Source organism: Oenanthe melanoleuca, chromosome 3 (genome assembly GCF_029582105.1).
Source record: "Oenanthe melanoleuca isolate GR-GAL-2019-014 chromosome 3, OMel1.0, whole genome shotgun sequence".
Lineage (NCBI taxonomy): Eukaryota > Metazoa > Chordata > Aves > Passeriformes > Muscicapidae > Oenanthe > Oenanthe melanoleuca.
In genome coordinates, this window is record NC_079336.1 from 50,581,558 (window position 1) to 50,606,284 (window position 24,727).

The window sequence follows — 24,727 nt, forward strand, 5'->3', positions numbered from 1 at the left end:
GGAATTTAGTATTTTTAGAGTTTTCACCTCTTATGTTTTCTGATGCTTGTGATTTCCACAGGTTTAAAAGTGAAAAAGAGCAGACAAGAGCAACTTTAGTTCTAACAAGCCCTTGGGTAGACAGCTTGCACCGTGAAATATTTAGTTTTCCATTTAGGTGCAATGAGTACCTGGACACTCAGCCCCTCTCCCCCATACAAATACCATTCCAGCCTAAATGATGTGTCGATTATTGTTTCCCATCCTGGTTTACGAAAATATTAATACAGCAGGCTCCTCAATTGACAACAGCAGGTGGCATGGGTCTCCTCCCTGCACCTCATCCACAGGAGCAGATCAGGTTTTCGATAGTCTGATCCCCTGCAGTTACATCTGGGTCTTGCCCAGGTCCACCTGGTGAATCCACTGCCTCATCAGGGGGAACAGGGGCAACTGCAACCTGCCTTCACATTAATCAGGCATGACAGAGCTGTGCAAGTTCATCTCCCCCAGCACTGCCACCACTTAAACAACAAATCCCAAGGAATCATGCCTGTCGGCTTTTTCTGGTCAAAAAGCTTCAGGGAATACACAGGAGGCTCCCACCTCCCACGTCAAGATCTTTAATCTCTGGTGTATTTGGTTTGTGTGGCAAGGTTTTGGTAGCGGTGGGGATTTGGGGATGGGGCTCGCAGAGCAGAGGAGGCAGCTGTGCCCCTGCAGCCCAGCGGGTCCATGGGGAGCAGAGACCCACCCACAGCCCATGGAGCACCCAGGGCAGAGCAGGGCCCAGAGGAGGCTGTGACCCTGTGACAGCCTGTGCTGGCTCCTGGCAGGGCTATGGACCATGGAGAGAGGAGCCCACAGCAGAGCAGGGCCCAGAGGAGGCTGTGACCCTGTGACAGCCTGTGCTGGCTCCTGGCAGGGCTATGGACCATGAGAGAGGAGCCCACAGCAGAGCAGGGCCCAGAGGAGGCTGTGACCCTGTGACAGCCTGTGCTGGCTCCTGGCAGGGCTATGGACCATGAGAGAGGAGCCCACAGCAGAGCAGGGCCCAGAGGAGGCTGTGACCCTGTGACAGCCTGTGCTGGCTCCTGGCAGGGCTATGGACCATGGAGAGAGGAGCCCACAGCAGAGCAGGTTTGCTGGCAGGACTTGGGACCCTGAGGAGCGGGAGCAGGCTGTTCCTGAAGGACTGCGCCCCAAAAATCAGGAGTCGGAAGCCAAAAATAAGCCTGGAAAGAAGGGAAGGCAAGGATGGTGTTTTTAGACTTGAGTTTATTTGTCAAGATCCTACTCTGATCTGACGGGTACTAAATTAATTTCCCCACGTCAAGATTCTTTTGCCTATGACAGCAGTTAGTGAGTGATCTCGTCCTGTCCCAATCCCGACCCACGAGCTTCTCATTACATTGTCCCTCCTCTGCCAAGCTGCCCAAGGAGGGCAGTGGGCAGTGCCAGGGCGGCTTTAGAGGGCACCCGGCGTCCAGCCAGGGTCACCCCGCCACAAGGCGGCACGACTTGCGCAGCGGATCCGGGAAGGGGACCCCCCAGCTGTAGGCGGGGCCTTCCCGAGCGCCTGGCAGGTTCCCCCGCAGGGCCGGGCGCTTCCCCTTCCCCTCAGCCGGGCACCGCCCGAGCCGCGCAGGCAGCCATGACACCGCCATGACACCGCCATGACACCGCCATGACACCGCCATGACACCGCCATGACACCGGCGCGGGTGGGGGCGGGGCCGCCTCGCGGCAGCACGCGCGCGGCCCCGCCCCGGCCCCGCCCCCGCCGCGGCGGCGTCACAGTGGCGCGTTCGGCCGCCCCGGCCCGCGCGTGACGTCGGCGCGTCCCGCGGTCCCGGCGGCGGGGCCGGAGGGAGCGGCAGGTGGCGGCGGGCGGAGCGGGGCCGAGCGGAGCGGCGCGGGCCGGCCCGGCCCGGCGGGTGAGTCCCCGCAGCGCCGCGGGCGGGCCCGAGCCGGAGCGGTCGGGGAGAGGCGGTGGCGGCGGCCTCAGCCACCAAAGGCCGCTCCGACAGCGCCCCCTGCGCGGCCGCCCGGGGCCGGGGCGGCGCTGCCGCCGCTCGCCCCTCCGCCACCGGCGGGGTGTGGACCGGACTGGAGCGGGCGCCGCGGCCTCCCCGCGCCGGTGAGTGCCCTGAACAAAAGGCCGGCGGAGCTGGGCTGAGCCGAGCGCGGGGCGGCCGCCCGGGGGGCAGAGCCCTGCCCGGTATTGTTTTGGCAGCGGGGAGGGTGGGGAGTGTCGCCCTCCGCCGCCCCGCCCGCGGGGTCACGTGCCGGAGCCGGGGCCGCGGCGGCGGAGCCCTTCCCCGGGAGCCCTTCCCCGGGAGCCCTTCCCCGGGAGCCCTTCCCCGGGCCCCGCACGGAGAGGCTGGCAGGGAGAGCCGGCACAGCCTGCCGGGCCGGGCCGGGCCCCCTTCCGCGGAGCCGGGCCCCTGCGGGAGGCGGCGCCCCGACGCCGGTGCGGAGCGAGGTGCGCACAGAGTGCCGGACCGGGCTCGGACTTAGGCCGGGCTCGATGGTGCCGGAGGTCTTTTCCAGCCGCGTTGATTCTGTGGTTCTGTGAGTCGGGGCTTTCGTTGTGCTGACAGTAAAATAGGTCAGCAGCATTAGCCGTGGCGGCGTCACGCGTGGCGGAATCCCCTGGCAGAGCGGGCGCAGCGCTGTAATGCCCAGGGCGAGTGCAGCGCTCCGATGTGCGGCTTCGCCCCTGCGGATGTCACCGCCGTGCCCGGCCGGCCTCGGAGCACGGGCGGTCACGGCAGCGCAGCGCGGAGCACCCGGACAGAAAGAAGTAACTAAGTGTTCCTAATGGAAGTGCTGTTGTTTCTTTGTGCTTGACGGCCTCGGCCCGAGTGTTTGCATTGCATCCCTTCGGAATGTTGAAAGGGGACGTGAAATGTGAAAACGGGTCCTGCTTTTGCCGCCACTGGAAAATTGTTGTAAAATATTATCTAAACGCGAGGTTTTTCTACGAGCAAGACGATCAGAATGGTGAAATAGTTAAACTGAAACTGTGCGGGTTTTACTCTTAGTACAGCTTTTCAGTGATATGCCTGAGAAACGCTGTAGGTTTTGTTACTGATGTATAATACGCAGTTATATATTAACAGTTACAAGGAGGAGTAGGGTGCAGAGCTTTAAAACGTTTTGCTTCTGTCAGATTTGTAATGCTAAAGATCCAGTCCCTCTTGCTTTGTTAGCTGCTGCTTCTGGATGTTGGACTACTTAAAAAGAGATTCTGAAGCGTCTCTGTAAATATGGTACCAAAAATTACAGCGTGTAGTAGTATTGAAGTCATGGTGAAATCTGAATCTTCATCTGGTAATTTCGAATACATCTTAAATATTGAATGTTTTTGCAAGAACTTGCTTTATAAGTCGTGTGGTTAATACTGTAGTTTCTTTCCAAGTCTATTGAAGTGCCAGTTGTTTAAATTGCTATAATACAAAATATGTAGTGAGTGAAAGAAAAAGTTTGTTTTTGTTTCCTTCAAAGTATATTGCATCAATTTAGATGTAATTGAATTGTCATTTATTTAAAGAGCTGGAACTGCAGTATTTTTATAGCCTATTGAATAGCAAGCCCCTGGAAAACTCATATTGAAATTGATTTTTTTTTTCCTCTCTTCTGTGCATGTTAATCAAGTGTATAAATATATATATACACACACAAAGAGATATCCCTGTACTTATTTGAGTTTCTGAAGCATTGGTAATTTAAGATGAACCAGTTTCTGCTTCATTTTTTGCACACTTTTGCTTTTGAGTAAGAAATTAATATTTTTCTTTGTTAAATAGATTGAAATAGGATATATGCTCAAAATTCAATATCAGTGGTCTACTTGTAGCATAGGGAACAACCTCATTTTCAATACATGTAGCATTTTAATACTGAAATGGCTAGTTGTTCTGCACTTGACTATTCTTCTGTGATTCAGATCCAAGCGTACATATAAATGTTGGGGCTTTACTAATATGCAATAGCCAACAATAAAGAATGACAAGCTACTTGAAGCCTTACCATAATCAGCAATTCCTGAGAATATTCTAAGTTTAAGAAAAAGTAGGCAAGCACAGGAAACAGTGAGGTTATTTATCTGTTGTGCTATCCAGTGCCAGGGACAGTTTAAACATACCTGATAAGACTCAGTACCTTGAGCTGGTAGTGTATTGTCAGTAGCAGACTGTCATACAGGGGACTGATTTTTTTCTGTTAAACAAAACAGCCGCCTTCTTTCTTCTCACACTGGCTTATGGTTACTTGTGGGAAAGGGGATCTTTTTCCCCTCCAACCCCCCAGCTGAGTTACAAATTAAGGAGCTTAGTGGAAAAAAAATCCAAGTATTAATTACAGAAGAGCATTTACGCTTGTGAATTAATATTGTTTTCAAGAGGGAAATGATGAATTTGTGATAGCTGTTTTAAAACAGCTATCTGTATGGAGTTGCAGTATTTCCAGATTTCTGTTGTTCGAAGTAGGACTCGTACAATACCAAACACTGGTCTTTGGCTGGTGTTTGTTGAATTCAGTGTTGCATGTGTGTTTTTAAAAAGCTAAGATTTTACTTTGAGAAAGCTTAAGACTGTAGGTAACTCTTCATCAATATATAGAAGCTGGCTTCCTAAATATGGATGCTTCTGGTTTTGGTTTGGGTGGGTTGTTTGTTGGGGAGTTTTTGTAATTGTTACTAGTTTGTTTGTTTTTTTTCCAAAACAAATAAGTGCTGGGCTTGATCATTTACTGAGTCTCATAATTTAACAAGCACAGTTGACTGAACTAAGAAGAAATGGTTTCGTTCCACCTTGGCGGAGTGAGAACTAAACATTGTTCTTAGGGAGAACCTGAAGTCATTTTGGGAGATAGGTCTGGTAGGAAGTCTACCGCTTCAAATTTTTAAAGCATGGAAGAAGTAGACATGACTTCTCCCAGTAAGCATCCTGAGAGACTTTCAAGGGGACAAAGAGAACAGTTCCATGCTGGCTGAGCCTCAGTTTGGATGGGGATGGCCCTGATCAGTGACATTGTCCTTCTGTCTGTTGCATCTTTAAAGTTTCAAAATCAGTATGTGATAGAATGCAGAGGTTTAGGAAGGGATACCTGCCGGTTGCTGCAGATAGTGTAACTCCTCATACTACAGGAAAAAGAGAAAATTAATTGCCAAGTATAGAACACAGCCCTTACACAGATGACTTCAAAGGAGGAGTCGTCATCCAAGCAGGAGCATGTGTGTAACCACAAGTGTTTGTCAGACTGTTCAGTAGAATTTTTAGGACTGGCTAATTAAATAAGTAGCAGTGCCATGAAGCGTAGAGGTTACCTGATGTCAGTGTGTGAACTAGTTCTTTTCAAGAGCTTTGCGGCAGTTGGAAAGTTGCCGTATCACAATCCTGTAATTATGCCTTCCTTGGATTCCTCTAGGTATAATTACATATCTTGAATACGTGTATGCATTTTTATTTCCTAAGAAATCTCCCAGAATTGACCGAGCCTTTTTCTGTTATCTCCACATAGCATTTGGTTTTATGATGTGCTACCTCTAGTAGTGGATTATGAGAGGGAGTAGATAAAAGGCTTCAGGTGATACCTATTGAACTAAAAGAAAGCCAGCTCCCGAGATGAAGGACTGAATACCACACCCAGAGCATCAAGCTTGTTGCAGCTGTCTCTTTGATCATAGAAAACATAGTATCTTGTCTCAGTGGATTAGTAGAGCCACATTCTAACGCGATTGCTGCTCTTGCTTTCAGATTCATGTGTGAAGAAAGAAAAGCTGTTAAAAGTATGAGGAGAGAAAAGGTGTGGATAGGCTTGTTAATTTTTGCATTTTTCCTTTGGAGCACATTCTAAAAATAGCTGTACAGAATGTTACATAGAGCTCAGCAATAAAGAAAATAATATAGTTGAGTAATGCTTCATGCACTGAAGTCATCTGAACACTGTGATATTATTAATGATAAATGATCATTTGATGAGGGACTATAGCACAGAACGCTATAATGCTTCATGTTCTTTTCAGAGACTTGTCACTCCTTGACTTTACTCAACTCTTACATGTCTGCTTTGCACTGTATATATGCTGAAATGATTCCTTTCCTTGAACAAATTAAAATCAAAGAGGTGACATTCTACTTCAAACCATTCCTATATATAATGTTTTGCAGCAACTGGAAACTGTAGTTCAAGATGTTTGAGAATCATTCAGAAAGCTACAGACCAGAAGGAAGAGGCTCATCAGGCTTTTTACAGAGGATTCACTGAAGGTGGTTCTCTTAGGTCAAGACCTTCCTGTTTAGGTTGTGAGAATGCAAAAATGATGGTCTCCCCTTTCTGAGTTTGCAGATTCCTGCTTCCCTGCTGCAGGAACTTTTTAGGTATTTGTTAGGCACTTAGTAATTATTACCTATTTGTGAAATGACTTGGCTCAGATTCTGGTTGGTGTCATTCACCAAATATATTGTTACTGACATTATCTGCTAGTCTGAAGAGAGGGGTATATTGCCTCTGAGGTGTGGAGGCTGAGTTGCATCCTTGTCGTCTTTTTTAGAGATCATATGCACTCTTGCCATTGTTGAACCTTGGAGGCCATTGGGACATTTTAAAGAAATAGAAGAAGGTCCTAATTAATTTTTGTTGTTGTTTGTTTACCTTGGTAAGTATCAAATGTAGGTCATAGAGTTTGTTCATAAGCTGGTATGAGAACATATATATAGAACATGCTCCCAGCTTTGGTCATGTTTCTCCTTTTGTGTTTTTCCTTTTGCGAGGCCACTGTATGGAAATGAACAATTAATTTACTATAGTCAAAAATAATTGCTTTTTATTATGCTTAAAAAAAGATTATTTAAGCATCAAAATAAAAACTGTTCGAAATTGATGGTTACAAAAAATGAAACAGAAGTCTGCTCATAGTTGTATTGAAAATAACATGCATCAAGTAAATAAAAGCATAGTAATTTCATTTCTGTAACAGAACAGTGGCATTGTACTTTGCTTGCTTGTACCTCTGGACAACCTTGTAAAGTGGTATTATTTGCTTTCTGTTAGTTTGCAGAGAAGCTGAAACATTGTAATGTACCACTGAGCTGGACAAGCCAGGAATGAGGCAGCCTTGGGAAGGAGTACCTGCTGTCCTAGCTGGAGACGTCTGAAGAGAGGACATTTCAGTCTTGTGGCATGCTTCAGTAGAAATTATTCAGAAAAAGTAAGCTGTTGTTTTGTGAATAAACTTAAACATGTCAGTTCTTTGATGGACTGCTTAGTTGCAGTTATAATTTGACCTGGTATTTGAAGTGGTTTTGTGTGAATTTACATTTTCTTCCATTGGAGTCCAAGAAGGCCCGGGATCTTTTCATGTAGTTGTTACACATCACCTGTTCCATACTTCATGTATTGATGAAGGCCCCATAGCTTAGAAATTAGCTGTATTGTTTAATATTAAAAATAAAAACCACAAGAGGTGGGGTCTCACAAGATTCTGAACTAATTCCATCTCAGTGGGTTTAGGCTGTATTTTTGTTAAAATGCAGAGTTCAAGTTCTTATTGTTCTGTTATTTATACCTGAATTGAGGATATAAATACTTAAAAGAAAATAAAATTATTTTTATTCTTTGAGTTTAGTTAATGTTTAGTCAAGTAGTCAGTAGTCAAGACTGTGATTTTCCATGATGCCAGGAGTGTCTTAAAGGGAACCCAATCCTCCCAAAAATAGAGCTTTCCTATTTGTAACAGTTCTGATAAAAAGCCTGTTTTCACTGAACCTTGTTATAAAATATTACTTTTAATTTCTGGAAAAATACTGTGTGGTCAGTTTTGTTTAATTCTTAATACCATGAAGTTGTGGAAGTGCTTCCACAGCCATAACATAGCAGAATAGCAGTCCGAGATGTTTGTCCTTGGTTCTGAAGGATTACCTCTTCAGTAAAAACCTACGTGTGTACATCCTCCTACCAGCTAATAAACAAACTCCGTGGCCTTGATTTGGTATTAAAAAGGTTAATTAAAAAAAATTTAGCATCATGATTTAAAAACAAGACAGCATCAGTGTAGTGGATATAAATCTTCAAGTGCATAATTGTCCTGCATTCTGAGCACATGCAACTGCAGTTGTGCTTATCGTATCAGAGTTTTATGTTTCCTGGTAGCACTTTTTAGAGATAAGGGTTTGCTTCTCCAGTTCTCTTCATTTTATGCATAACATTTTCTTTAGAGTCATTAAAAATCAAATAGGAATTTCAAGAAAAAGCATTTACTCCTTTTCATATCCTGCATTATTATCTTGATCTAGTAAGGAATCAAAGATCCCTCAAATTAATGGATGACCTATTGAGCACTGTTCAAATGTTTTGCTTTTTTTTGCTTTCAGAGAACAGGTGAGAACTTTTAATTCCTCTTTTAGTTTACCTCAAGGTAAACTCTCTTTAGTTTAGCTCACAGTATCACAATTTGGTTTGTCAAAGTGCATTGCCTTTTTAATCCTTGCATTGCATTTTAATCACCTCCAAAATCTTAATTAATAAGTAACTTGTATAGAAATTACTTACCTACAGGTTGTTTTAATCTTTTCTTTGACTCTGAAAAGGGTAATTTTATAAGGGATATTCAGGGAGAAGCATCCTTTTGTAAAACTATAGCATGGAAGCAAAAATCTCTGCTGCTGTGCTTTTTTCCACTGTATTAGCTCATTGTCAGGGCACTTGAAAATTAAGATCCTTTACCTCAGCCATGGTTAGCACAAATTAATCAATAAATAGATTTCTCTTTCAGCTCTTCTGTTGTGAAATGATGGTTGTGTTGTGTTTGTGGGTATTCTGAAATCTCTAGACTTTCTTCTCCCCTTTTTCAAATAAGTTTCTTGGTATGAACCCCTACATTTGCTATAAAAATCTGTTGCAAAATACAGACTCAGAAGTGTGAGGCTTCCATAAAGCAAATTGTTCACAACATTGTTAGAATGGATCTCACAGATGTGTACTGTGCAGTAAAATCAAAGTTGCCAGCTGGTAGGTAATGATGTGTCTGTATCTGGCATGCTGATTTAAGAACAGTTATGCAAATTGGTCATTAATCTCAGAAAAAGAAATTCAGATATGAAACTGAAATATTGGTGGATACAATTTTGTGCTACTTCAGGAAAAAGTATTTGAGCTGTAGAGCTTTTAAAATAAATATTTGATAAAAAAAGGATTAAAGAGGCATTGGTCTTTCAAGAGGAAATTATAGTGATAGAAGGGAACAGACAGCATAGAGAAAAATAAGTAAACAGCACATGATATATTATTGTAAAGATAAATATAGATACTGAAGCATAATTTCTTTTTAATCCCAGCATATAGTTATAAGATTTTTTAGAAGCTTTTACAGTAATACTGGGCATTTTCTCTTGAGGTAACACATTTTGTTAGAAATGTATATAACATTAGAACGGACTGTCCAGGGGAGCCTGTGGTTATTTCCATCCTTGCAGGTTTCAGAAAAACTCAGCTAGACAAAGCCACAGCTTTGGTCTAATCTAGTATTGGTGTTGGTGCCATGTGCAGCAGGAGATTGGACTAGGTGACCTCTAAAGCTCCTTTTTGGCCCACATGCTTGAGGTAGTTTTGCATGAACTATTCCTATCTCCCCGTACAACAAAGACTACTTTCACTGAAAGGCTGTTTTGTTGAATATCAGTCTTGGGGACTTTAAATTTAAAAAAAGCACCATTTTAGACCCCATTCCCCAAAGCTCATTCTCCTCCCTCATTTGGTATCTGGTAGTTGCTTTGGATTGTTAATAAATAAAAGGAAAATTACCACAAAACAGACTGCGAAAGATTGCCATGGCAAAAATGTAGTTGAGAAGGCATTTGCATATTTAGGCTAGAATTTTTCAACTACTTAAATCCTACACTATGTCAAAGTGATGCAGTTTTGCATTCCCTATTCTCTTACAGTTACAAAATCATCTTTAATAACAGGAATAATATATGGCCAGAGAAAGTAGAGGCAATGACTTCACAAGCCAGTCAAGCCAGAGTTGTGTGTCTCCTGCAATACACTGCTGCTTCTGCTGGTCTGCAGTGATTCTTTTCGAGAGGCAGTCGCATGTATCAGGGAGTTCACTTGCTGTTTAAGAAAAAGGAGTCCAAGGTATCTTTTGAAAAGGCCATCTCAGTTTTCACATCTGGTCCTTTCTGCAGCCCTGTGGTTGTTTTGAGCTTGGTTTGAGAGCAGTGTACCATGGTGCATGGGAACTAAGAAACAGAGTGGGGGAATTCTTCAGCTAGGTGCTGCTGTCAGGCGTATTTTCTCTTGTGTAAACCTAATCCGAGATACTGTTCAGGCAGTCCCTTAATCAAACAGATGATCACCTGTAGTCTGAAGAGAGATTGTTTAAATTCAATTCACCTCTTGAGGAAAGAACCATAATTTCTTTCAATTTCCTGAGGAGGCACCAAAGTAACTGGTTGGCTGAAGGTTCATTAATCAATTCTACTCAGGGAATGAACAGAGGAAATTTCAAAATTTGTTTTCTAACTTGGTATGTTAACATGCTGAAAATTAAACAGATAAAAGGTTGGTGATCAGCAAAAGAAATCTTCCCAGTAGTCAATGTAGTCTGTCACCTCAGGAAACAGTAACTTTTACCTTAATTTGAAGTAAACATCTCATTGTGTGGATGTTGAGGCGTGATGCGAGGTGCTAGTTTAAGTTGACATAATAAACTGATTTAAGTTTCTTTGATCCTCTGCAGGATGGCTGGCTGTGGTGAAGTAGATCATTCAATCAACATGCTTCCCACAAATAGGAAGACAAATGAGTCGTGTACCAATGCAGCACCTTCCCTGCAAGTCCCTGAATGTGCTATCTGTCTGCAAACATGTGTCCATCCAGTAAGTCTGCCCTGTAAACATGTTTTCTGCTATCTGTGTGTTAAGGGAGCTTCCTGGCTTGGGAAACGATGTGCACTGTGCCGGCAGGAGATTCCTGAGGATTTTCTTGACAAGCCAACCTTACTGTCACCTGAAGAACTCAAAGCAGCAAGCAGGGGCAATGGAGAATATGCCTGGTACTATGAAGGTAGAAATGGCTGGTGGCAGTATGATGAACGTACCAGCAGAGAGCTGGAAGATGCCTTTTCCAAGGGTAAAAAGAGCACCGAAATGCTAATTGCTGGTTTTTTATACGTAGCAGACCTTGAAAACATGGTTCAGTATAGGAGAAATGAGCATGGACGTCGCAGAAAAATAAAACGGGACATAATAGATATACCAAAGAAGGGAGTGGCTGGGCTGAGGCTGGACTGTGACACCAACACTGTCAACCTGACACGAGAAAGCTCTGCTGATGGTGCAGACAGCACACTGACTCCAGGGGCTGCAGCTGTGCAGCCTCTAGCACCCATTTCTGTGAGGCCCCTACCAGCACTAGATGGTCAGCTCGTGAGCCCTGCAACGCCGTCACCTGATGCCAGCAATTCTCTAGAAGACTCTTTTGCCCACTTGCAAATAAATGGAGACAGTATGGCTGAAAGGAGTCACAGGGGAGAGGGAGAAGAAGACCACGAATCACCGTCTTCTGGTAGGGTGCCAGCCCCCGACACCTCTGTTGAGGAGACCGAATCGGATGCCAGCAGTGACAGTGAGGATGTGTCTGCCCACCTTCAGCAACGCCCGTCCTCTGGTCAGCAGAGACACTTGAATGCTGGTGCAAGCCAGGCAGAAGCAGATAGACCAGGGGCAGGGGGCAGGGTGGCAAACACAAGTGTAAGATCTAGAAGGCCGGATGGACAGTGCACAGTCACTGAAGTTTAAATCTAGAGCCATGCAAAAAAAATACTCAGTTGTAATTTTCTGTAAATTTTCTGTCCGCATTGGCATTGCACTCAAACCTAGCAGCGTGTTTGGTGGGAGGGTGGGGTGAAGGGGAGAAAACAGATTTGGCCTGTTTTAACTTAAGTCTCTTAACATGTCTCAGCTGGAAGACTCTAACTCTAAGAAACTGGGTTGTCCTGTTAATGGTTTGAAAGCTGTTTAGCAATGCCCAGTTTTCTTGAAAATGTCTTGTGTTTATTTTGTAGCATTTTCCCCTTGAAGATACTCTATCCCTTTTTGGCCAATGTATATCTACTGTACAACTTGAATTGTCTTCATTATCTGACTGTTGCATTAAGTGTCTTACTACTTTCTGCATGGATTGATGTATGAAAAGAACACTAAAGCTATGTGGAATCAGGCAAGGTGTTGGGTGTGAGCAGGATGCTTAATTTAATGTGAGAAAATAGATGTGAGTTTGGAGTTAAAATGTGTTTTACTAGACAAGAGCAATCATTTACCTTCTTTCAATGGAAATGTAAAAATGCTGTTAACTTGTGTTGCAAATCCTTACCTTTACACTCTCCATGGCTTTTTCACTGGCTTTGCCATCTAGTCCTTGTAGTTTTGTTTTTTGAGATCTTTCTTGATCTGTCTTGTTTTTGTTACAGAATTTATAATTTAATAAAACTACATTTTATCAGTAACAATCTCACATGTGTTTCCAGTTCAGTTGATCTTCACTGAAGGACTTTCAGAGAAAATTATCATAAAACAACTTCCCATGTTTACCAAGAGGGAGGACTAGTTCTGAGTGGCATCCTGATGTTCTTGCATCCCTGACTGGCTGTCTCTCAAACACAATGCTGTACGAGTATCATCTTTTACTGAAAAAATCATGAGTTGCAAGTTTAATACACAGACATCTGAAGAGCTGATTAACCCACTTCACTATTGGCAGGCAGAAGTATCACACACAGCCTTATTTTAATAGCAGAAATGTTGAAATAAAAGAGTGTAAGTTATCAAAGTTGACCCCTTAGCAAAGGACATGGATATTAAGGACTATGGTGCTATTCATCTGCTCATAGCAAAACTGGTGGCAGCACAGAAAGGGTAGTTTTGTGCTTGTATTAGCACAGTAGGAGCTGCATTTCTACAGACTTCTGAATGTTAGAAGCCAGATCTTGAGAAATACAGCTTGTCTTTTATCTCTCTGGCAGTTCTTTTCTTTTACATTTTTTTCAGATTGAGAAACAACATTAGTTGGTTCTGGACTCAGTCTTTATTTTAAAGTTAATTAAACTCCAATTCTTGGTATATGTAGCTCAGAATAGAAAGGGACTGTAGCTGATAAATAGGAACTACTGATCCTAAGACAACAGTTGCTTTAACCAAAACCATTTGAAGGGAATTATAAAGGGCTGACTTTTAAAAATGGTTGATTGAAACTTCTGTAATGTTCTTCTTAGTGTAATGATGGATGACTTATCTTGGACAGAGCTGTGCCTCCCCACCCCCCTTTGCCTCCAGGTGCGATCAGGGAGTCAGGAAAGTGCAGGTGAGACTAGGATGGAATAAGGAAGATTTCCTTCATTCTCAGCTAGGAATAGATGCTCTTGATCACAGATTTTCATTGTCATCTTCCAGTCCCATAAGGAAATAAGCCAATTACATAAACTTCAGGAAGGAAATGGGATGGAATTTTTTTCTTTTCTGTTAGTTGCTAGCTGTCTTATTTCTCTGATTTGATTTTGTACACAGTGGCTGCAACCAAAGTATGACTTTGTGCTGCAACAGCCTTCACTAAGAACACTTCAGCTATGTGCACACACTTCATGTGAGAGTTGAAAAAAACAAGAAGCAAAATAGAGGAGCGTGACTCACTATATACTTAATTTTAGGATTTGCAGCCCAGTCTACAAATAATCCTATCAGTGATAATCCTTAGGGTTTTTGACCCAAGTAGAGAATCCAGCCCCACAACTATGATGCTGCTTTTGGTTCCTGCTGGCTGACTGCAGCTGTGAACACTAAAATTAGTTTAAGTAAGGCTAGTGAAAGCTTAATAGCCAGCCATCAGTATCAAATGCACTCCACAGATCAAGCTAGGGAAAAGTAGTAACTGATAATTCCCATCTTATATTTAAACCATTATTTCCAGTAGGAAATACGTTCTCTGTGCATTTTAGCAGAGCCATAGTCACACTCCATTATGTGGTTGTGATTCCATATACTAAGTAATTCTCAACTTGTACAGCATAGCTAGAGAAATGCAGAGTGGAGCAGGAGGGAAAATGAAAAAGGAAATTTAAATCCTATGAAATCTACAGCATCTCATCATTTCCAGAACAGTTAACCACAGGTACAGGGCTCCTATTTCATGGCTAAAAAAATATAAATCAGATAGGGAACCAAACCTTCTGCAAGAGCACCTTGCTTATCTAGATTGACCATCTGGAAAACATATTTCTATCAGCAGCAAATAAGATAGAAATCTGTATTGCTGAAAGTGATCTCCACTATCCAACCTTTACAAGCTTGGCAGAGAATCCACACTCCCATTAAACCCTTGGGTTGTCCCAGTACACAGAGAATAAACAAGACAGACATTTCACTATGTAATAGGAAACTTAGTTTTGCTGAGGAGGGAGCTGGCAAACTAGCCCCTAGGAAGTACAAAAGCTCACATGCTATTTAATTAGGAGCCTGGGACTATCAATTTTGATGCTTCTAATTTATTTTGCACATTTAGTGCTGGTTTGTTTTTAAGCCATTTCAGAAGGGGAAAAAACCCCTGAGATGAAGCTTTATATCTTCAACAACTGTAAAGAAAATACAAACATTTATCAACTGCTAGTTAAAGGCATTTGTTACTTTAAGACGATAAAGTATTCTGTGAAATAAAGCATTTAGCTTTCAAATGGGTAAAATGAGATTCCATTTCATTTTAGTCTGGAACTCTCATCCTAGCACTCATGATAATTTAGCTGGGCTCTTTTTTGTATGAAGGACTCTACTTACTTCTAGAAGAAAATAAACCAGAGAGTATGGTATTAGACTACTCACAAAATCCTTGATCAAAACTGGTAATGATCTTCAGAACACCCTGTACCTATGCTTGGTATATTTATGATACCAACAAAATCGGTTTCCATAACCATCTCTGAAACTGTTCTGAATGTGTCTTGGTGTGTGCTAGCTAATTATTTGTCCTGTTTTCTTAGAAGCAAACATTGGCCTTTGATACAAATCAGAGAGGGTGGCTGAGGAAATACATTTGCTGAAATGAGAATTAAGTTCATTGTCTATAAATCAAAATGGAAAAGACCCCCCACAGGTGTACTTACCATTCACTAACTGCCAGCACAGATCTGGTTCAGAATGTGAAAGAAACCAGATTCTGCCTTTGTCCTACAATTTCTTCCCTCTCAAATTTCTATAACCCAGTACACAGAATACACTTAGGAGCCTAATACACTAAGGAAAAAAGATTCAAGGGTCTTACTCATATTCTAGTTTTCACACCAATTTTGAAAACAAAACAAATATAGCAATGGCACATTAATTCTTGCTAAAAGCAAAGACATAACCAGTTGCCCTTTAAAACATTTTTTTTTTTTTTGACTGACAACAACATTATGTGCTATTGCTTCCAAAAGCTGGATGAGTATGGACTGGAGTGCACATTGAAGGCTGAGTGATGCTGCAGTCTGGAATGCCTCATGAGTCTTGAGAAACTTCATGAAAAGCAGAATAACTTCACTATTAAACAGTCAAGTGCTGCCTGATTGTTTGAAGTTCTTTAGGGTATGGGAGAGAATCCAGATACACAGGAATAACAACTGGGCTACTGGATAAAAAAAAAGCCAGGGGGAGAAAGGCACAAACCAAAACACTACTCTATTCCACATGTTCCCATTCCTGTCTCTTCTCTAACCTGAAAGGAAGATCTTTGAAATCTTCCTCCATTAGTGCTTCAGATATTACGGCAGGTACAGGATCAACAGGAGGTTAAGTTCCTTATCTTCTCTGAGATGCCACCTCAAAATACATCCTCAGCATCTCTCTTGGTTGCTTCAGGCTATATTCACTGCTGTGAAAACCATAGAGTAAAACATCCCTAGAAGATCACAGAATTTGCTTGAAACCTGCAGAATCTTAAGCCTAATTCCCAACATTGACTTGTTCCCCAAGTCCTCAAACATATGTAGTTACCTCATTGTCTAAAACTCAGGACTCCTGTCACACTGTAGAAATCATAACATGGATTTACATCCAAGATAGTGTCTTCTTTTCTTAAGGGAGCTTGTTCCATGATCTTGAGCTAGTTATGCCTGGTCAGAGAAAGAATGCATGTCAGTGGCACACAGCCCAGAGCTTCCTTCTTTACATGCCCCCACAGAGTACTTAGGTCCTTGGCTGAGATCTCAGTCCTTGCTGGATTTAGAGACAAGTGCATCTTAACCTCAGTCACAGATATGTCTGTATGGTTTTGCTCTCAGAGATGTTTATTTTTAAAACAGGCACTCAGTTTTCTAATTTCTAAAGGGAAAACTTGCCCCACTGAGTTATCTAGTTACTTGCATAATCACTGGCATGAAGTGGAGACTGAGTTCCAAACCTAGTCAGCCCAAATATACTTTACCAGTAAATATGCATTGAAGAAAGATATAGACATATCCACTCACATCACCCAGTTGCCAAAGAACAAGCCATTTCAGGGCATTGATCATGACCTTCCAAGATTTCAACTAGATTCTGTGTAAAGAACCAGGCCAGCAGCTTTGCACAGGTACAGGATATGTGCAGATGCATGTATGGGTAGCTGATTCCTCGAGCAGTGAAAAGACACCAAAACACATTTAAAAACCTGAATCAGTGATAGTGAATGAGTGCTGGCTTCTCACTAACTCAAAGCTTCTCCTGTAAAAGCAGCATTAAAACTGAAGGATACTTTCTCAGCAATTACACAAAGAACTAACTAGAATGAAAAAATAAAAGCTATCCTCCCACTAGCAATTGACTTTTCCAAGCTGCTTAAAGACATCAGTGTCACATTGAGGAACTCATATTTTGCAGCTTTAGATGCACCTGTTCTGCAAATTAATAAACCTCGTAACTTTCAAGTAATTAATTTCTGTACTACTTAAAAAAAAAATCCAAAACGAAACACCAAATAAAATAGTCTTCAGCCTCATTCCAAATAAATTATGGTTCTATTTTCAACACAGTATTTACCTTTACATACTAATTTCACTAATCTTGATTCAGTGGGTGATTAGGAGAGTAGAGAATCTGCCTGGGATTTCTCTGTGCTTGCACACCAGACAGGCCTGCCTGACCTAAATGGCAGGAATGTTAATGCCATTTTAAATGGACAGGTCCTTAAATGACTCAGTGTCACGGCTACTTTACTGAAAGTTTTGTTTGCAAAAGGTCAAGCCCATTTCTTACGCATAAACCATCATTTATGTTTTGGTCTTCTAGCCAATGCCTGCAAATTGTCAGGCCCACCCCATACAGTTCCAAAAATGTCCTTCTCTGTCCTTAGGGCAGCTTCCAGCGGGAGCTCTCTCGCTGCGGTCACCACCGCTTTCACGGCGCGGACGACGGCGGCCGGCCCGTCGGTGTAGCGCCGCAGCCAGGCGCGGGCCTCCCGCAGCGCCGCGGGCTGCTCGGCGGCCGGCAGCGTCTCCTCGGCGAGCCCCAGGCGGAGCGCTCGCTCGGCATCCACGCGGGCGGCCGCGCCCAGCAGCTGCAGCGCCGCGCCGCTGCCCACGATCCGCACCAGCCGCGCACCGCCGCCCCAGCCCGGCACCAGCCCCATGTGCTTGTGCACAAACCGGATCTCACTTCCGGGCGTCATCAACCTGTCAATGAACAACACACAGAGGTCAATCCACCCACTGACTTTTGTTTCCAGCTCGATGGTCTTAATTTGCTACTTTCTCCTCCCCTCTGCTTCCAAAGGCTGATACAACTTGACAGTGTGCTCATAACAGCCGGAGCTGGAGCACCTTAATTTTTACATCACATGGTGCCTTAACTGCAGCTTTTGTCCCTTCTCAAAATTAGATACATGTGCTGCTGTACGTAAAGATTTTTAGTGCCCATACTGATCCCTCTAGTCAGTTCTAAAAGCCTTGAAAACAAAACTGCAGACAGAGAACACATTACATTTATTCACAGTGCAACACTGCTTTGCTAATTCACGCCTAAACCAAGAGGGTATTGGGTAAAACCCAAGCAAACTAACGCACAAAACATTTCTCAAGAGGATGGATGCGGTCTTAACACTGATCTGAGCTGGAGAGGTTCTGTCAGCACCGTGGTGATTACAGCACGGGTGGAGCTTTTTTGTTCTGTATTTGAGAGATCCATGTGAGTTTGACTTCTAATTGCTCAATACAGAGAGGGAAACCAGGATGGACGCTCAACTTATGGCTCACAATGCACAACAGAATTGCTTTCTATTTATGCTTGCAATGTGCAATAGAATTGCTCCCCTCTACAAGATAAGTAATATTCCTCTTTTCAAAGAGGGGTCACATCTTTCTTTTTTAAGCTTCTCTGCTACAGCTTCTCACCTCCTTTACTTAAGAACTCATCCTAGAGCTCATTAAGCTATCTCCCTGGAGGAACTCTGCTGCAGCAGATTGTTGTCTTCACACAGTGGTCACACTGACACATGTTAGGTTAGTGGAAAAAACCTCTAGAAATAGAAACACATAGAAAAGATATACAGATACAGACCAGTACTTGTTCTTTCTCAAAGTGATGTTCAGCAGTGTGATTGCTTGCTGCCGATTGTAAGGCAAAGGATGGAAATTACACTTGTGAAGTAGATAAGCTTCTACTTCAAGCACTAATTGGCTTTTTGAAGACAAATCTTGTAATACTGAGGTCTACACACAAGTCTGTTTCCTAAGCATGCAGTTTTCCATAGTGAAAATACCGAGGTGAGCAGCTTTGAAATGTGAGAGAAAAAGGAAAATCTTTAAAAATGCAACTACTTCTAGGAACTCACTGTTCTTGTATCTGCTTAGATATTGTGAATTGTGAGTTTGCCTGTTTGCCTTACTCTGAACCAGAGCACCATCAGCATTCATGCCACACTGTACATCATTAGAACTGAAGAGCTTATGCTTTATCCCAGATCCAGCACAATGCACAAAAGCAACAGCTGACGGGCCAGATTGCATGAAAGCCTTTTTGTAGAGATAGCAGGGGAAGGTTGTGTGACAAAAGGAAGAAAGCAGAGTATTGCAGGGGAGGAAAGGCTTTAAGCTAACATTATCAAGTGCTTCCCAGACCCAGCAAATCCCAGGGAGCTCAGGTCTCTTCTCTCCAAAGAATGATTTTGCAAGTATTCCAGAACTCCTTTACTGGCTCAGCTTACTCTGCAATTTGCTCATACCCAGTGTCTCACTGGAAAAGCAATAATGGAAACATTATTAAGGGTCTAATTCTAGCTGTGCTGAGTAATGTGAAGGACTAGAAAAGAAAGGGTCATAGGCAGCTGTGCATCTGAGGCTAGATAACCTGTAGGCAGTCTCACAGGACAGCCACCACAGGTCAGGGAAGCCATGTTGCACTTGTATAATGAATCTGAGATTGTTTCAGACAGTGTTCAGTAGGTGGGAAGGGCTCTGTTTCCCTGCAGAGTTTTCACCTCCCTCAGAGAAAATGGAACCAAAACACAATGAAAGGAAAGTAAACCACTGACAGCTTAACTCACAGTGAGACTTCCAGAACCTCACTGGGATTCACCTCTTCCCACAATACTCCTTTGAACAAGCTCCACAGAAAATACTGAGATAACTGATAGTCAGTGAAAGGTGTAACTGTAGTACTGGACTGCCTTCAGGCTTAAGAAAAGTATCTTTGGTTTTTCAGACTTTTCAACCATGAATCCTCTCCTGAAGTCACACCATTTCTTACAAAAACCATTCATAATACTATTAGATTTATCACTCACAGTCCTCATGCCCCAGGAAGCAATGGAGACCTGAGCTCATGTCTGAAGAGGTAGAAGCAGCTGCCAAGCCAGCCTGGGACCAGCCTCTGAATGCCACCAGCTGCAGCCTCACATACATATTTCCCTTTTTATTGTATGAAAGGAATTTGGTCTACTTTCTGAGACATGACAGATCTGATCTCCCATTAAAAGAATTTATGTAAGAAAAGCACATCAAGCATTACTTAACATAAAGAGGCAGGAAAAAGCTGGAAAGACCAAAGTACTATTACTGAGCTGTTTATACCTTATTCATCTAGTACCGGCCCTGCCTGAGACAGAGTAGTAGATGAATACAAAATTAACCCTGATTTCAACAGTATGCCTGTTCTTGTCTTTCATGCTGAAGGAATTAAAATCTGGGTCTCCTGTATCACAGGGGAAGGTCATATTGCTAAACTCCTACACATATGCCTTCCCTGCCCTAATAAAGAAAATCTGTTGCATGACAGTACTGCAAAAATATTTATTCAGTGTAATTACTGTACAAAGTGACAGAACATACTTCAGAAATGTGAAGGGTAGAAAAATCCTCACAATTTAAATTGGAAATAAGAGGTTAAGGTAATATAAGCCCCAAAGTGCAGCTGAAACCTTCGAGAACCTTTTATTTCCATGTTAGGAACACTACAACCCCCCTAGGAAGAAAGCATAGTCACCATGGGCCACATCCAATTTTGTGTTAGTCATCTAAAGCAAATGAGCTACAGCAAATGTTCCTGCTGTACATTTTAAAATGTTCTCAGCTGCACTAAATGTTACAAATCCTCCCCCTTTGATCTGAGGATTCCTCCATTCGGTGATATCTCACTGCACCCACAAACAACTGACTGTCACATCACATCTCATCACATCACTGGCAATGCATGTGAGAAGAAATCTTGTTTGTTATTAACATTGCAGCCTAACAAATCCCACCCTTATAAAAGGTACATTTGCTCCCAAAGAGAGCACTCGCTGTGAGCTAACAGCTATGCTTTTCTTTGCAAAAGTATGTCCCAGCTACCTGAAGCCAGAGCATATACAACAAAAGCAAACAAAAATATACTTTCTCAATTTTTTATACTTGTTTATTATAAATACTATTGTTACTGAGCTGTTTTAATTAGTATAATCAGTTTCTTGGCAGAACTAGGATTATATTAAAATCTGTGCTGGCTATTACCTCATCGTTTCCTGGACTTCAAGGATTGCTTATATCCAGCATTTTGACAAGGCAAAGGTACTGATGGAGTTTACTAGGGAGGGACAGATATCACCTTTATTTCATACTTTTTAAAAGCTCCTACAACTATACTTTTGAAAGCCATTATAGGGAAAAAAACGACACCTAAAACATTATATATTTTGTCAGCAACCTGGATTTTGTTCCTGTTCCCTGTTTGACTCCCAGTGTCACGTAAGGACACAGCTCCTGACTTCTGATGCTCCCCCCCTTTTAGTTGGCACGAGACTGGCAGCATCACGCAGTGCTGCAGCACCTGGTTCCAGCTATGCTTGTACCCAGCCAGAACTGCAGGAGATGACTCTTATCTCCCCCACAAATACTTTGGCATCCTGCTCTCAAACCACCAATATTAACATAAGTAATAGACAGAGTTTACGACTTTGGATCACAGTAAGTTCCCTCACCAAATCTTCTACCTTCTTCTGTAAACTTCAGTAAAGCCTATCTGCAAGGTGATTTAACCAACACAAAGTGAAAACTTCTCCAAAAACAAGAGTCAAAGGCCTTGGGGTACAATTAAAAGACATCCATGATTTTAGCATGCTGTAGAGCAGGGGTTACAGAAATAATAATGAATCTTCAAGTAGAACTACATATTTGCAAAACATAGATGCAGGACACCCAGACAGAAAAAGAGCAATGTCTATGGTCAGCCACACACTCACTTTGGCACAGGGAGATGGGGAGTGAGGGCTATGGTCAGTTCATAACATGCTGTTTCTGCCACTGCTCAGGGAGAAAAGTCCTTCCTCTGCTCCACTGTGGGGCCCCTCACACAGAGACAGTTCTCTGCAAACTTCTCCAGCGTGATTCACTCCCCCACAGGGTGCCCTCCTTCAAGAACAGCCTGTTCCAGTGTGGGTCCACAAGTCCTACCAGGAAACCTGCTCCAGCACGGGCCTCCCACAGGTTCACAGCCCTCTCTTGGGCATTCACCTGCTCCAGTGTGGGTCTTCACCAGGGGCTGCGGGTAGATCTTTGTATCCCCATGGTTCTCCATGGGCTAAAGGGGCACAGCTGCCTCACCATGGTGTGCAGGGGAATCTCAGCTCTTGGCATCTGTAGCACCTCCTTCCCTCCTCCTCCACTGACCTTGGTGCCTGCAGGGCTGTTCCTCTGACATGTTTTCACCCTGTTCTTCTCTGGCCACAATTACAACTGCACAGTAACTTTTCTCTCCTTTTCAGATATGCTGTCATTCCTGACTGGATCAGCCTTGACCAGCAGCATGTCCTTCTTGGAGCCAGTTGGCACTGGCTCTCCCCAACATGGGGGAAGCTTGTGGCAGCTTCTCACAGAAGGTGCACCTACTGCTACCCCTGTAGCCCCCATGCTACAAAACCTGGCCAAACAAACCCGAAACACCATCCAAACCACATACACAACTATTGCAGGCACAGGAAAAGAGAGCCATTAAAGAAAAAAAGAAAACTACCAGGGGAAAAAAAAAAAAAGTAACAGAAGGAAGGTTATCAAGAATCAAACCATTGTTTTAACCATCAAAGAACAGAAGGACAAAGTTGATGTACAATGCTGTCATACACCTTGCCCAACATGTATGTCTTTCTAAAACACCCATCAATATGGCATCAGCTTAATTAACTCTTTTAAAATTAAGTAACAGCAGTGTTATGCTGTCACATGATCAAAAGAGCTTTTTAAAATACACACTGCTGGGGAGTACAAGCTCAAGAGTTTGTTGAGAGGTCAGGTATGAACATTATCTGCAGATGGTGTTTATCATGCAAATTGAACTTCCTTTGCCAGGTGGACATAAAAATTTAATGATCTTGCTGGCAAGTGGACAAAAGCTAATGTGCAACTGGTTTAGGGTTTTGTGACTTTTCTTGGTGAGTGCTACTAGGACAATTTGCAAGCAGCAGCATCTCTCACTGCATGCTGGGCCTTAAGTGAGCAAGAAAGCCAGTCCATTGTCTACTTCTTCCCTGTTTTCCAGTTGTGCCTTCTCAACACTAAAAATACAATCCATGTCCCACCAACTCATGAGCAAATTGCACCTCATAATCTCACTCCATTGTCGTCAGAATCCCAGGGAACAGACACAGCAGATCCCAGTATGGATGGTGAGTTCCTGAAGCAAGTGAATGGGACTTAGGCAGCAGAGCTACACAGGTACTATCTGTAATCTGATCTCATTTCTCTTGCTGAGGCACACAAAATTCAACAAAAATAAAGTTCTGCTCTTACACACAAAGTGCAGCTGAACATATGCAGTGATGGTATATTTTTAGTCAACTAAACTGTTACAATACATTAAAACAAAGCAAGAGAAAGTTGTGATTGTTAAATTCGTAGCATCAGAGCAAGATATAAACTACCTGGTTTTTTATCTGTACAGCAAAAGCCTTGATTTTGGATTAAACAGAAGTCCTTTATTTCAGGTTGGTTCAGTGCAGCACATAAATCAAGTAATCTTTTCTAGGCTGCATTCTAAGCTTCTTAAATAGGGGAAAAAAAAGCAGCTTTAAAGTGAATGGCTGAAATGCAATAAATGTTCAGATAAGGCAGATAAGGCAGAAGTGTGTAGTTGGATGTTACTGAAAGCAATTCCATAAGAGAGAAACATCACCTTTGCTCCAAATGCACCCAAATAATTCTGTAGCTTCAGTTCCTTGGCTCAGACAGGGATACTAAGGGATCATGCCACAGGCAAGTGGCAGCTCTGAAAGCTGGACCATAAAGAACAATTAATTGGGACTGCAAATGCTGTTAGCCTGAGGTTTGGATAAAGATAATCACTTAAGCAGTCAAGCACAGTGGAACTCAGGTCACACTACTTTGAACAGTTCATGTAGCACATACCTAGGGGTTTGGAATCTCCCAAGCTCACTGCCTTCTTCCCATTTTCTTTAGCATGGCATATGGATTTGCAAAGTTTAACTGGTACCTAGCACTCACAGCCCACCTCTGGTATCTGTATTCCAAATCTCAGAGTCAGAAATATATACAAGATATCATGCACCTTCCCATTTAATATGTCTTATACCTGTTCTCTTCATCATGGAAAGACAGATATTAAAGCATGTGTGAGAAACTACAGAACTTCCTTAGCAATAAGATACAAATTCTTCAGGCATTATATATGAATGTTCCTTGGCAATTGCTGCAAAACTAATCCCTACCTTCTCCAGAATGTTTAATGACAGAAGTAATTCCTGAGTACAACCTTGAAAACACAACCTGAATATGAACTACTGCCTTGATATTTTCGAAGCCACAGAAAGCCCGAAATGACTAAAGGTAAGGCTGCAGTCTGTGCCTGCAGAGACCTGACCTGGAAACCTAAACACCAATAAGTTAATTACATGACAACATTGTGTTCTGGTAGTGACAATTCGTCTTGTGTAAGCCTTGTCCAGTATTCCAACACACAAGCCTTCCACAGTTATTACAGAAACTCATCTTGAAACAACAAATGTATGAACCAGTCATTTTTGCAGTAAAAATGAATTCTGAAGCAGCAAGGTACTGTGGGAAGAATATTCTGCAGAAGAAATATGCACTACTAAACTAAAATAATTTAGCCAGTCAGCAAAGTTGCCGATTAGCAGCCTCCAGTCCTTACTTCAATTTTCAAGACAGATGTTTTTAGAATTAGACCCGTAAGAGTGAGACAGTCTCCTCCAAAAAGCAAGCTGGGACTAATTAATCCCTCTCTGCCTATCCAGTGCA

At 42.8% G+C, this 24,727-nt stretch overlaps 2 protein-coding genes across 17 annotated transcripts in view; one reads left to right on the forward strand and one right to left on the reverse strand.

Annotated features, from left to right (window-relative positions):
* The first annotated feature begins 1,781 nt into the window (after positions 1 to 1,781).
* Positions 1,782 to 12,501, forward strand: RNF146 (ring finger protein 146). 7 transcript variants are annotated; one of them, XM_056488803.1, is made up of 3 exons: positions 1,783 to 2,119; positions 7,039 to 7,195; positions 10,727 to 12,501. In XM_056488803.1, the coding sequence occupies exon 3, from the start codon at positions 10,728 to 10,730 to the stop codon at positions 11,784 to 11,786; it is 1,059 nt and encodes a 352-aa protein (XP_056344778.1). In that variant the 5' UTR covers positions 1,783 to 2,119; positions 7,039 to 7,195; position 10,727; the 3' UTR covers positions 11,787 to 12,501. The 7 variants fall into 7 exon arrangements, with proteins under 7 accessions (XP_056344783.1, XP_056344778.1, XP_056344782.1 ...); XM_056488807.1 differs by having other exon boundaries at positions 1,783 to 1,916; XM_056488804.1 differs by lacking the exon at positions 1,783 to 2,119 and adding an exon at positions 2,364 to 2,464.
* Positions 12,502 to 16,982: 4,481 nt separating this feature from the next.
* ECHDC1 (ethylmalonyl-CoA decarboxylase 1) overlaps positions 16,983 to 24,727 on the reverse strand; it is a 57,850-nt gene continuing 50,105 nt past the window's right edge. For all 10 annotated transcript variants that reach the window (XM_056488811.1, XM_056488814.1, XM_056488816.1 and 7 more), the window contains exon 6: positions 16,983 to 17,659. In XM_056488811.1, coding sequence (XP_056344786.1) covers positions 17,254 to 17,659 — 406 coding nt within the window. In that variant the 3' untranslated portion in view covers positions 16,983 to 17,253. The remainder of the gene's footprint in view (positions 17,660 to 24,727) is intronic.

Excerpts from the sequence above, each read along its gene's own strand:
- RNF146 (XM_056488808.1), top strand. The coding sequence starts at position 10,728 with ATGGCTGGCTGTGGTGAAGTAGATCATTCAATCAACATGCTTCCCACA.